Below are 12834 nucleotides of genomic sequence, written 5' to 3'. Positions count from 1 at the left end.
AGAGAAACTGAAGAGGGAGAAAGCAGCTTATTTATGGTCTGCTTTATTCCTGGAGTTCTCATTGACTTGATGAAAATCGTTTGGCCCACTGAAAGGCTCCAAGACTAGATTGAATTCAATAAATTAAAAGCATGTCTATCTCATGAGCCCCCTATGGAGGACTTAATTAAAATCTACAGAGGACTGAAAATAAAGAAGGCCCTAGGTCAGAAAAGCATAATGAACTATAAAATCTTAAAGCCAGACCCAGAGAAGGCAGTGTGACATAATGCCAATTATCATGTGTTTGGGAGACAAGGAACATCATGTCCTTTGGCAGATAATCTCCAATGAGACCAAAGTGCCAGTGAGTTCTATACAGTGTGGTATATGGCACTCTCTTCTAGCTGGGCAACTTGTGGTTTTGTTTACAAACAGGATAGCTGCACTAATCAAGCCTTTGCAATTATAGAATGTCTACATGAAATATTTGACAATATATGCAAGTAAACCTGCTTTTGGGTCATTTCTCTAACAGGATCATTATTCCTCCTACTGCCTCTACAGGCTTTTAAACACTCATACAGATTGTGCCATTGTCACATAACTGGGTGAAAAGCAACCTTGGAGCCTGTACAAGTTCAGAATGGGGTGGGTTACTTAACAGTGTAAAGGTGAATTGCCTCTCCTGAATAATTTCAGGAGAAGCAGTTCACCCTTGGGGGGGGGGGGGGGTCAGAAAAAGAGACGCCTGGGGAGTATGGAGAGATCAGGGTTCCAGGAGTTACAGTTCTCCTACTCAAGAGTAGAGTACATGGATGTAAACATTAGAGAAGACCAGGTTGTCTGTATGCATATTTTTCTGATAGAGAATAAGACGTTATATTTAAAGAGTCAAAAATAATAGCTACCAATGAAAAAAGACAAGAATCTATTTAAGTGGCTGAAACACATTAGGATGGTGGGATAGTCTAATAAAAGCTGAGCATGCTTAGTGGACAAAGAATATTTATATTTGATGCAGATATAGATATCCACATAAAAACCTTAAAGTTTTGAGTTAAAGGATGCCTGAATTGTTACTGGATTCCTAGGAAGATATTATAATTACGTATATGCATAGGCTCATGCTTAGGACATTTCAAACCTTTGTGTGACAAAACTGAACTAATACTGTATGTTGATAGTAAAGGTGAGAAGATTTTTGTTACTTGAACCAATATGCTGATTCAGTCAATAAGTAATAAGCTATTTCTTTGCTTATTGTTTCTTAATAATAAGCCAGGTAAGAGTATACTAAGCTATTATTTTGAAGAGCATCCTATCGTTATCATTGGGTTCCGTTCTTCAATGCCAAAGTGACATTTCCTTTTCTCCCTTCCTGCTCCTTAAAACTCTCAGCAACTCTGTGAAGAAATATTACATCTACTGGACAAAGAAATAAAAACATCATGTAGAGTTACTTGTCTGGAGGCTTTGCGTATTCTCTCAAGAGACAAGAAAGTCTTAGTTCCCGTAACAACGAAGAAGAACATGCAGATCTTGATGAAGCTGTCAAAGCTGGATTCTCTGGAGGATCCTTTGGAAGATGTGACTGATTTCCCTGTCATAGTGGAAGCTTTAAAATGCCTTTGTAACATTGTTTTTAATAGCCCAGCTGCCCAGAAACTTAGTCTGGAACTGAATCTGGCAGCTATGCTTTGCAATCTCCTGAAAAAATGCAAGGATCAACAGTTTGTCGAAGACATAAAGTGCTTTGATTTGCGACTCCTCTTCCTCCTTTCCCTTTTGCACCCAGATATCAGATCACAGTTGAGATATGATCTCCAGGGGTTGCCACTGTTGACTCAGGCCCTGGAAAGTGCATTTAGCATAAAATGGACAGATAAATACATCACAGCTGAAGAACAGGAAATGTCACCTTTGTCAGTACAAGAGACAGATTGTGCCATTGAAGCGCTGAAAGCTCTCTTTAATGTTACTCTTGACAGTTGGAATGTACACAGTGAGGTAAGAAATGTCCTGACCAGACCTTATTTCTCTAGTAGTGCAGGTAAGATTGTCTATATTGACATGCTTGTGATATCTCTAAGCTCAATATTCAGGTGGTTGATGCTTATTCAATTAACTAATCACTTACAGAGTCATTCTTAATAATAAGGCAGGAGGAACTACACAAATTCCAGGATGTAAAATGATTCTTCTGTTTTGGAAGAATCTGTTTTAGGTCCACATCAGTTAATTTGGATAGAAGTCTGCTATCTGGGAAGGACTGTGTTTGAAGCAGTGCTCTGTATTTTACAGCCGTCAGCAGCAAATTCTGAGATGCATAAAATCCCAGCTTACATAGTATTTTTATGTTTCTTTTTCTGAATGCAGTTAATTGTACCACCGCAAGAGAAAGCATTCCTGAAGAGAGAGAAAAAGGGATTGTCATTAGTTTACCTGGAGAAAGCTGGGTAGTGCAAACATACCTTAGGTTGCAGTCACACTTGCCTTCTTTAGAAGCAGTAACTTAATTCACTACCACAGTATGTACTTCATCTTGGTAGCCTAGGGATGCACCCCAAAAAAGAGTAATTCACTGGATTGTACATAGTGTCCCATGTAAGCCTCTTCAAGTCCCCATTAGGAAGTTGGTGGCAGGGTATAAATAGTGCATTATTTATTTATTATAGTGGAGAAGTACATTTAACGCTAGGGAAAACTGATACTTTTTTAAAAAGTAGGTGAAAGTCATCTTTTTCTATCAAAGTTGTGTGCTTGCACATTTCCAATAGGTATTCCCCACAGCTTCTTATTAGAGAAACATTGTTTTGCCTTTTAAAGAAGTTCAATAAAAGTGGAGCTCTTGTAAATTAAAAGTGGTGTGCAAACTTTGTCCATTGATTAATAGTAACTATAAGGAATTATTATAGATAAGAATGTACAGAGTGTATTTTAGAACTGCATTGAGGTGGAAAGGGATATAGAAACTCATCATTCTAGGTATTTTCCCAATGTCCAGCATTTAATGTACTCTCGATGAAGTTTTTGGGTGCTAAAGGGCAATCGATGTGTCCTGACAATTTTGTGCCTTAAGGAGTGTGCTTGTGGCTAGAAAAGAAAGTCTTTATTGGGAAAAAAGTTAGACAATATTGCATCTTGTTGACTTTGGTTGGTTTTAGTTTTGTTTCCATGTTCAGCCTGCCTCCTTATTTAGGCTCTTGAGAGAATGCAGGGAGGAGTGAGACTGGCTTTCCTGAGTTTGGTAGGAGGCTGGGATTGTGTTGACTGGAGTAGTCAAGGATTATCAAGGGCCAGCTCTGTTGTGCAGCACAGTAGACCTTATTTATTATTTATTTACTTTGCTTATATACCGCTGTATCTCAAGCCCGAAGGCGACTCACAGCGGTTCACAAACAGTAAAAACAGTAGAAACAGCAGTGGTTCCATACAACATATAACAATTGACTTAACACATTATCCATAAATTACCGATAAGCAATTACAATGCACAATTATTACAAAAAACAACCGTACCCAATCTTCTCATCATCCAAGCGTAGTCCAGGTTCGTCGTCCATTGTTCCATTCCTATGTTCCATTACCAGATTGCACTAAATTACTCAAACGCCTGCACAAACATCCAGGTCTTCACCTTTTTGCGGAATACCATTAGAGATGGTGCCAGTCTAATGTCCGCAGGAAGGGCGTTCCACAGCCGAGGAGCCACCACCGAGAAGGCCCTATCTCTCGTCCCCGCCAGCCGAGCTTGAGAAGCAGGCGGGATCGAGAGCAGGGTCTCCCCGGAAGATCTCAAAGTCCTGGTGGGTTCATAGGCAGAGATGCGGTCAGATAGGTAGCTTGGGCCGGAACCGTTTAGGGAACCTTCCTGATCATATTACTTAATATTCCATAAGGAGAACTGGATATTAGTAGTCAACCCCATAGAACAGTGGTTTCCAACCTTTTTTTTTTCACCAGGGACCAATTTGACTTGGGACCACTCTCTAACATTAGTACCAAAATTATTATTATTATTATTAAACTTTATTTGTACCCCGCTAGCATCTCCCGAAGGACTCGATGCGGCTTACAAAGGCCCAGGCCTCAACACACAACATAACAATACAAAACCTAAAGCAAATTAAAAACAATTAAAGCAATATAAACAACAAGCAATAAACAATACACTAAGACACAATAAAACTGGTCCGGGTTACGAAAAGGGTTACGAATCCGTTTTTGGTCAACTTTTGATTCGGTTTGGGGTGCTGATTCAGAAAATTTCATTGGATAGACCATATCAGCTCTAGTTCTGATACAGAACATATGCCATCCAGTAGTTCCCATCTGCTTTCCCACAGAAAACCATATTTAATAAGCTTCAGCACTATAAGAAGGTTTCGCGAGACCAGTCTCTCTCATTGCAGTGGTGTAGAAACGGTGAGGCTGCAGACCATATTTTATTTCTTGCAGGCCACTGGTGTCCATGGACCACAGGTTGGGAACCACTGCCTTAAAACAAATGTTGAGGGTGTGAGGGAAGTAGAATGGAGCATCTTCTCCCTATTTCACTGAAAAAAAGGGTTTTCATCATGGGCGCAGCTTACATGGACTTCATCGTATTTGTACAAATAATGCTCTGGAATAACAAGTAGTACTGAATTTGTATATTGATGTCATCTTTATCCACACTTATGTAACCAGATTTGAATATTCCATTTGTTAATTGTTCTGAGTGCTCAAAAAGAAGGGTATAGAGTGAGAAGATTAGTGACCATGCAGAGTTGTAATAGAAGTAACAACATTTTAATTAAGAGATAGCTTGAGATGAGTGTGCAAAACAAATTTCATGTTGATAAGGATTTTCACAACATGACAGTCCTTTTATTTAACTTCATCTCATCATTTGAAGACAGTGAAATATGTTTTTCTTCACAATTTATATTTATACAGAATGACTCTCATGAATTTCGTTATATGGCTGCTATTCTGCGTCATTGCTTGTTAACTCAGGGTCCTACTGAAGATAAAACAGAAGAGTTGCACAGGTTGGTGAATCTGTTTATTCAAAGGATGGTCCAATTTCATCTGGCGCTTGTCTACTAGATGTAATAAAATTTTATTGCTCCATTCTGTTACTCTCCATTGCCTGTTTTCTTTCTTTAAATGGAAAGTAATGCCTTTATTTTCATTTTGCTTTCACTATAAACTGAAGATGTCAGTCCTTGCTTTCATAATATTTCTAATTCGAATGGGTAAATATTTTCATTTTAAAGTTATTGATACTTAGCTGTATGCAGACAATTACCCAAAGGTTACATTTCTCTAGTTGCACTGTTTTTAGAAGCAGTCATCACTGAGCATTTAGATAATAGAACCTTCCAGTTCTAGACTTGATTTTTCAGTCACTGGACACATTAAAATACTAATTTTTGATTTAAGTGAACAGCAGGATTGGCATAGAATTATTGGAATGTGATTTTTAAAACTGAATAAATTGTCTTTGAGACAATGATTCTGTGGAGGTAGATCCAAAGCAAGTTTGGCTGGGGTTGATGGAAGTTGTAGTCCAGCTCATCTGGAGGATGTCATATTAGGGAAGACCATGTTATGCCAGTTCTAACTAAAACTCTTGACATGACGAAACAACTTTTTTGGGTTTTCAAGAGATAGAAGAACAAGAGTTCTCTCTATATTTCATATTAAACGATTTCATTTTTATTTCAAGAACTTTAAAGACTGTAAATGGGTCTGTCATGACCTGTGTCTCACAGTGAAGTTTTTCTTTTGTATGCTGGGAGAGCATGGCATACTAACCTTATTAAGAGATGGGTGTGCAGGCAAGGTGGAAATGCTGTGCTTAGAGCACTTTTTAGTAAGAGCAACCATCAGAAACTATAGTTTGTAGCCTGTGTAGTTAGCTCATTTCACCCCACCCTCTCCTCAGTTCTCTGTTCAACACGCCCTGAGTTTGTATATGTGTGGTGCTCTTAAGTAAAATTTGAAGTAGCTATAAAAAATAATGATCTTTCACACTAGGTGCTATAGATCTTGCCTGGGATGTAAATAATTGCTCACTTGTTTCTCTTCTTTCCTGCCAACTCTCAAACATGTGTGGGTAGGTCTTGAAATTAAAGGCATAACCTGCTGAAACAAAGCCTGATAGAGGGTGAGTTTATTTACTTGATGACAGTTAGATCTTAGTCATATGACAGCCGTAGACCCACTGGTATATGAGCAGAGTTTTGTGACCACAGTTAGTCTATCTTGCTGCATTATCTGTTCTTCTTAGGCATATTCCCTGGCTCACTGCACCTTTCCTTCTGTTTCCCTTTTACATTATCCTCTGTGTGCCATAATCAAACTCTTGTGTTCCTTCTTCTCCTCATGATTAATCTTGAGTTTTATGGCTCTTCTCCTGCCTTCCCCTGTTTGTTGATACCTGGCTTTCTTGTTCAACTGATGCACTTATTGCGCTCTACAGAAATTCAGTTCCTAGGTGTGAACACATACTGCCCTCTATTCAGAGTGTAGATCATAGCATATTAGCGTGGATTATGTGTGAGATTAAAGTCTGAAATTCTGTGCTTTAGAATTCCAACATGTCGAACTCAAAATCAAGGTTTATCATTCATGTGTTTTACGGATAGCCATTACATTTTTTGTAACTTGACAAGTGATGATTGAAAATGTCTGTTACAACATGACAAACATGTTTTTTATGGATATTGGGATGAAAACGGACACACTTGGAGGACACATTTATGACTGCAAACCCCTTAAGTTTCAGAATGTTTGGGTCATCCACTGATTTTTAAGGAAATCTTTAAAGTTTCTATAAATAAAGGAAGAAGGCTACTGGACTGGTGCAGGAGTACACATAAGTCAGAAGGTAGGGCTGAGGAGGAAATAGCAGAGAGTCAAAGAGGTGAACTAGAAGAAAGGGGTTTTTATAGTAATTTAAACATATTTTTGGCGGGAAGGAAGGGAAGAGTACATAAACCAGAAGGTAGGGCTGGGGAGGGATTGAAATTGAAATAATATTGGAGAGTTGTGTGGTTTCCAGGCTGTATGGCTGTGTGTGGATTATGTGTGAGATTAAAGTCTGAAATTCTGTGCTTTAGAATTCCAACATGTCGGACTCAAAATCAAGTTTTATCATTCATGTGTTTTATGGATAGCCATTACATTTTTGGTAACTTGACAAGTGATGATTGAAAATGTCTGTTACAACAAAATGTGAGAAAAGTTATTGAGACAAGAAGGGGAAATGGGTATGTCATAAGGATCCCAGTGTTATTTATTGGTATATTTATTGCATGTATCTTTGTTTACTTTGTACTCTTGCATCATTAGCTTCTAATATGTAGAAAAGGATAGTTCAATGATATGTTAAAAGAAGCTGGCAGTGAATTTCCCATGACAGAATGACAGAATCTTTTATTCCTATCTCTGCCCCCCCCCCCCAAAAAAAAACAAAAAACCAAAAACCTGAGACTGAGGAGTTGAAAACTGAAAGTAGTGCATTTATAGCCACAAAGGGTCATGGGGAAATAAAAATAATCATTCTTAAAGGTTTTGTCACATTCCTTTTTCCCTCTCTCCCTTCTTCTTCCCTCCTTTTTTTTAATGGAGCCAGTTTTTGATCGTTGCGTACAACAAGGAGTTCAATTGCCACTACAATATTTAAATAACAACATATAGTCAATATGCAAAGTTGGGGTAAAAATTGCTGGAAAGACAAGTCAATATGCAAATTATTCACTGTGTCACACTAATGTATTTTATAGCCTAAATGGGAACTTATTTTGACCAGAAGTGATTATCTTGTGTGAAAAAAATCCTAATTGGGTATGGTAACAACTCATTCTAGAGTTTCATTTTCACATATATGAGATATGTAAGTCTTCGATAAACTGTATTTATCTTAAGCAGAACAATTGATTTCAACTAGGAGTGGATAAAGGATGCTCCTCATGCCTGTTTGTGCCTCTGTGCTCTGTCCTATTTAGAGAAAAGGGAGAAGGATGAACTGCCTGTCTTGTAAGCCTTCAGAAGCTATGGTTCACCTTTCAGATAGATTGACCAATACTTAATTTAAAAGTCTCCTATTTCAAAACCAGAACTTGATTTCTGGACACTTCTGTTCTGCCCTCCTTATTTGTTAGCATTCTTGGACGTTCTCTTATCGATCCCATCAGCAGAAAAATTAATCCCCAGACTTGCCAGAGTTGCTCAACCCTTGTTTAAACAAAGTTTCCTGGCTGGTTGCTAAATCAGTGAAAGCCCGTGTTTGCAAACAGATTTGATGCTGTCAAGAAGCATGAGGTACCAGATCCCATTTGATCTTGGAAGTTAAGCAGGATTCATTGGTGATGCACGATCACCAATAAATACCAGGCACTGTAGGAAGAAACTGGCCAAGCCACCACTCAGGATTCCTCGTTGGAAAAAAGTATAGAATTCATGGGGTCATCATAAGTCAACTTGAAAAGACACACATACATATACACAGCATAATCCATATCTTTGAATATGCAGCTCTTGTCTTTATATATAATTGGGATTTATATCCTTGTAAGAAAAATCACCTAGAACCCGCCTAAATTTTCTAAAAGCAAGCGTTGTTGGTTGGGTAGAGCAGAGTTCTCCCATGACATTAGAAAATGCCCCATGCTGTTTGACGAAATCTGTCCTCAAGCATTGGAGAAAAATAAATACATTTTTACATTTCTAACATTTAGACAACTTTATGTGCTATAGAAATAGTCAAACATTTTTTTTTCAGTTTATTCCTGACCATCCAAATACCGTGTGTGTGTGTGTGTGTGTGTGTGTGTGTGTATCGGCATGGATTTGATTTAAAGAAATGATAAATAGATGTTTTAATATATGTTTGTCTTACATTTCAAATATTATTTTGGACATTTTTGAAAGGTTTATTTATAATAAGGTGTCCTGTACTAGATGTCCCCATTTCCCAAAAAGTATACAAATTAAAACAATTCTGTTAACATTTAAATCATAACTTTTTTGTTCTCCTTGTTTGAATGCAGGGTATTTATTGTAAACTGAAATCCACAAAACAATGCCATGTTTGGGCCGACCAAAAAGTGCATAACACCTAAGTTATGGTGGCTCTTGTCACTTTAGAATATCCACAATTTAAATTATTGTATTTTGAAATAAATGCCATGTTTGGCTGCTAATAAGTTTTTAATCAAGGCTTTCAATGGTGTTAAGTGGTTGTTTGCATCCACATTTGCATATCAGGAGGGGGCTGAGAGCAGTAGTGGGTGGATGTCATGTCTCGGTGATTAATGATCTCTAGGAAGCTGAGAGCGAGGGAGAGAATGAATAATATAGGCAGCATTTTACCCCCTGGAGCAGGAATGCAAACACTATTGTGCAGATCTGTGCACCGTTGCTGACTTCCTGGTAGCTGGAGAATTTCATACACTCCTCTACCACAAATAAAACTGTCAGGCAGAGTGACAAAGATCAGAAAGCCAGGCTTTGGTTATTGAAAAGAATAGCTGAAGCACAGTGATCCAGAAAATTAATTTTGTAGGTGTTTGGGAACACCATTGCTTAATAAGAAACCAGTAAAAAAGGGAGCTTTTTGTAGAAAGGCTCCAAGCTGCCCGTTTTAGGGTTTTTTTTTTCTTTTGCTGTGTTGAATTTGCTGTTCCTTGTCCATTCTTTTTTTTTCTTGAAGGCAGGTTTTTTTGTGAATAGTTGCTTCAGGAAAGCCTAATTTATAGCATGAGTTTAGCTTCTAGTTCTGCAGCTTCAACCGAGAGGCAGGCGAATATAAGCTATACTGTGAGTAGAGGATTTACTTGGAAATTTCTCTTCTTGAGTACTTTGCAATAAAATATGTGCATCAAATGAGATAGAACAACAACATTTCTTGGCCAAAGCCATCCAGTAAATTCCCCAAGATTAGTTGCTCAGTTGTGTTCAGAATGTAACCTTAAATGGTTGGAGGATATGTAAAGTAACACAAATTGCTGTCCCTCAGCTTTTTGTTTTCCTTTATCATAAACTAGCAGCATCCAAGTTTGTTTTTAAATTTTGTTTTTATATTCATATACTTCTAACTCAGATTAAAACATTTTAACTCCCTAATGTATGTAATGATCCCAAAATTAAACATTCAAACCCAGGAAGAAATATCTACTTTAAGTCCTCAAACAATAAAGTTTGAAAAGATTTGGGTTTGGTTTTTTTACAAGCCTCATTTTAAGATGACCTACAAGATATGGATGGAGAAAATTGTACTTTTGTTTTGAAGCTGCTCATAATGGCTTCAGAAAGTCTCTCATAATGCTTGCAGACTAATAACCTTCAGTAACAGGAACAATAAACTGGACAAAGAGAAATGCAAATGCACTAGACAGTGATTCCAATTAGCCCTCTGAATTCTGATTCCAAGGGTTTGGCATCCAGTTGTTTGTGTTAGCATAATTATTGTAAATTCAACCTAAACCTCCTCTTCTCCAGCTGAAAATCTGAGATTCTCAGGTATTGGAGGTCCAATTACAAAAAATACTTCAGTTAATGAAATTCATGCTTTCCTGAACTTTGTTTCTTTAACATAAACTTTGGCACCATTGGTAGAATAGAGAGATGTGCCTGCCAACACCACAGAAAAGAGTATCAGTTCAACATGTTTTAGCAAACTTTTTATTTTGAACAAACAATATACACATGAAAAATTGAATCGTCCACATCAAGTAAACCTTGCACGAGTGAACCAAAACAATTTAATCTTCTAGATACCTCTTGAAAGCTTCTTCCAAAATGCATGCCTTTTCCTATGATTTCCATTTTAGTAGTGATACTTTTTAATGTGCCAGGGTAGCTCTAAAGCAAGCTAAATCTACTTTCCCTTTTTCTTTCTGTTTTGCTCTTCATATATGCTCTAAAGTGGTTTTGGAATGAGCTTCCTTATTGTAAATAATACATGTACAATATACTTCTAACTCAGTTTAAAGTATTTTAACTCTGCTAGAGTAGAATCCCTCTGGTGGCACAGCGTGTTAAACCACTGAGCTGCTGAACTTGCTGACTGAAAGGTTGGTGGTTCAAATCCTGGGAGCGGGGTGAGCTCTCTCTGTTAGCCCCAGCTTCTGCCAGCCCAGCAGTTTGAAAACATGCAATTGTGAGCAGATCAATAGGTACTACCTCAGTGGGAAGGTAAACAGTGCTCCATGCAGTCATGCTGGCCACATGACAGGTCCTAGGAGGTGTCTACAGACAATGCAGGCTCTTCAGCTTAGAAATGGAGACGAGCACCACCCCTCAAAAAGGGAAGCCTTTCTCTTTCTAGACATTAAATGTTTGCCTTTGTGTTGGTGTATACTGGAATCCACCCTGAGTCCCCTTGGGGAGATAGGGTGGAATACAAATAAGTATTATTATTATTATTATTATTATTATTCCTTGGTGATTTTATGTGAGGAGCAAGTTTGGAGCTCATCAACATGTCTCTAGTCCATCTTGACTCTCCTGTTTTTTAAAGTCATATGTTTGCGACACATTGGCAGCAAATAATAAAACAATTACTGTACTTTGTAATATAGAAGAAAATGGCACAATTTCTCTGAGCACTTAGACATCTGGAACAAAAAAGTGCAGGGCAGAGACATTTCTTCATTTTACTAGGTTTGTTCAGATAAAGTACTTTTTTTTTTAATAGATCTGGAAAATGAGGAATAATCCATGGCGCTCCATGCACCCTATAATATGCTATTTGCACAAGCCCATGCCCACCCCCACCCCTCCCTAATTTCTGATCTTGCCCATCTTATTCCTCGTTCTGGTTAATGAGATTTGTCTTGATTGACTACATGGTTGTTTTAATACTCTGTTGTTTTAAAATTGTTAATTCGATTTTTATATGTTTATTATGTTTTAAATTTTTTTTAATGATAAACTTCATTATGTTGGGCTTGGTCCTGCTTGTAAGCTGCCTTGAGTCCCTTTGGAGAGATGGTCACGGGATATAAAAAATAAAGTTATTATAAACTTATTGTAGGAGATGTCTACAGACAACGCCGGCTCTTTGGATTAGAAATGGAGATGACCACCACCACCACCCCCGGAGTCAGACACGACTAGACTTAATGCCAGGGGAAATCTTTACCTTACTAGAGTAGAATCCCATTCTTTCCTAGGTTATGTTTATTGCATTGTATACTATAGATATACTGCTATAATCCAACACTGAGAGCCTGTCTTTTTCCAGTTCCCCTTCACCAGATTCCCAGTGTGGGGGAAAAAACAGCTATACAGAAGACAAAGCAAGGTGGATAGTAAGCTCCCATACAATACTTTGTAAATAGTATCTTCTTTGTCAGAGGCTTTGTTAATTGAGATATCACTGTATGTTTAGAAAAGGTGAACACAATATATAACATATACTCAAAAAACCCCAACAAAAGCATTTAAACTTCAGCACAAATCATACATGGCCAAAAGGAACCATCCCTTCATTAATAATATGGGTCTTTTTAACCAGCCATATGGCTACATACTTTGGTCTCCCCTCTGCTTTTGAAAAATATATCTTAGTGAAATTTACATTTATGCTCTTTATTAAGGACTGTAGAAAATGGCCTTTGGTACAGCTCACTAGAGCTGCACAACCCATGCCCTCACTGTTGTTTTCGCTTCCTAAGTTGAGGAACCGATTATGTGTATAAAGTACCAAACACAAGTTAAATTGAGAAATGTTTCCCTTGTCCTCCCAGCATTTTCTCCTTCAAGGTTTTTTTTAGCTGTCTAGTCTTGACTTCCTATAAGGTTATCACCTTTAGAAATAATAAATTCTGGAACCTGGAAGGTTGGAGGATATGAGAC

At 37.8% G+C, this 12834-nt stretch overlaps 1 protein-coding gene across 2 annotated transcripts in view; it reads left to right on the top strand.

Annotated features, from left to right (window-relative positions):
* RIC8B (RIC8 guanine nucleotide exchange factor B) overlaps positions 1-12834 on the top strand; it is a 41396-nt gene that overhangs the window by 9671 nt on the left and 18891 nt on the right. The window contains exons 3-4 of one of the 2 annotated variants that reach the window (XM_060776926.2): positions 1381-1989; positions 4921-5015. In XM_060776926.2, the coding sequence (XP_060632909.2) occupies positions 1381-1989; positions 4921-5015 (704 nt within the window). The remainder of the gene's footprint in view (positions 1-1380; positions 1990-4920; positions 5016-12834) is intronic. The other variant, XM_060776927.2, reaches the window with a different exon arrangement.

The sequence above is a fragment of the Anolis sagrei genome, chromosome 5 (genome assembly GCF_037176765.1).
Source record: "Anolis sagrei isolate rAnoSag1 chromosome 5, rAnoSag1.mat, whole genome shotgun sequence".
NCBI classification, from domain to species: Eukaryota; Metazoa; Chordata; class Lepidosauria; order Squamata; family Dactyloidae; genus Anolis; species Anolis sagrei.
The sequence above is the reverse complement of the archived record's forward strand: the minus strand, read 5'-3'. Positions and strand labels throughout refer to the sequence as shown.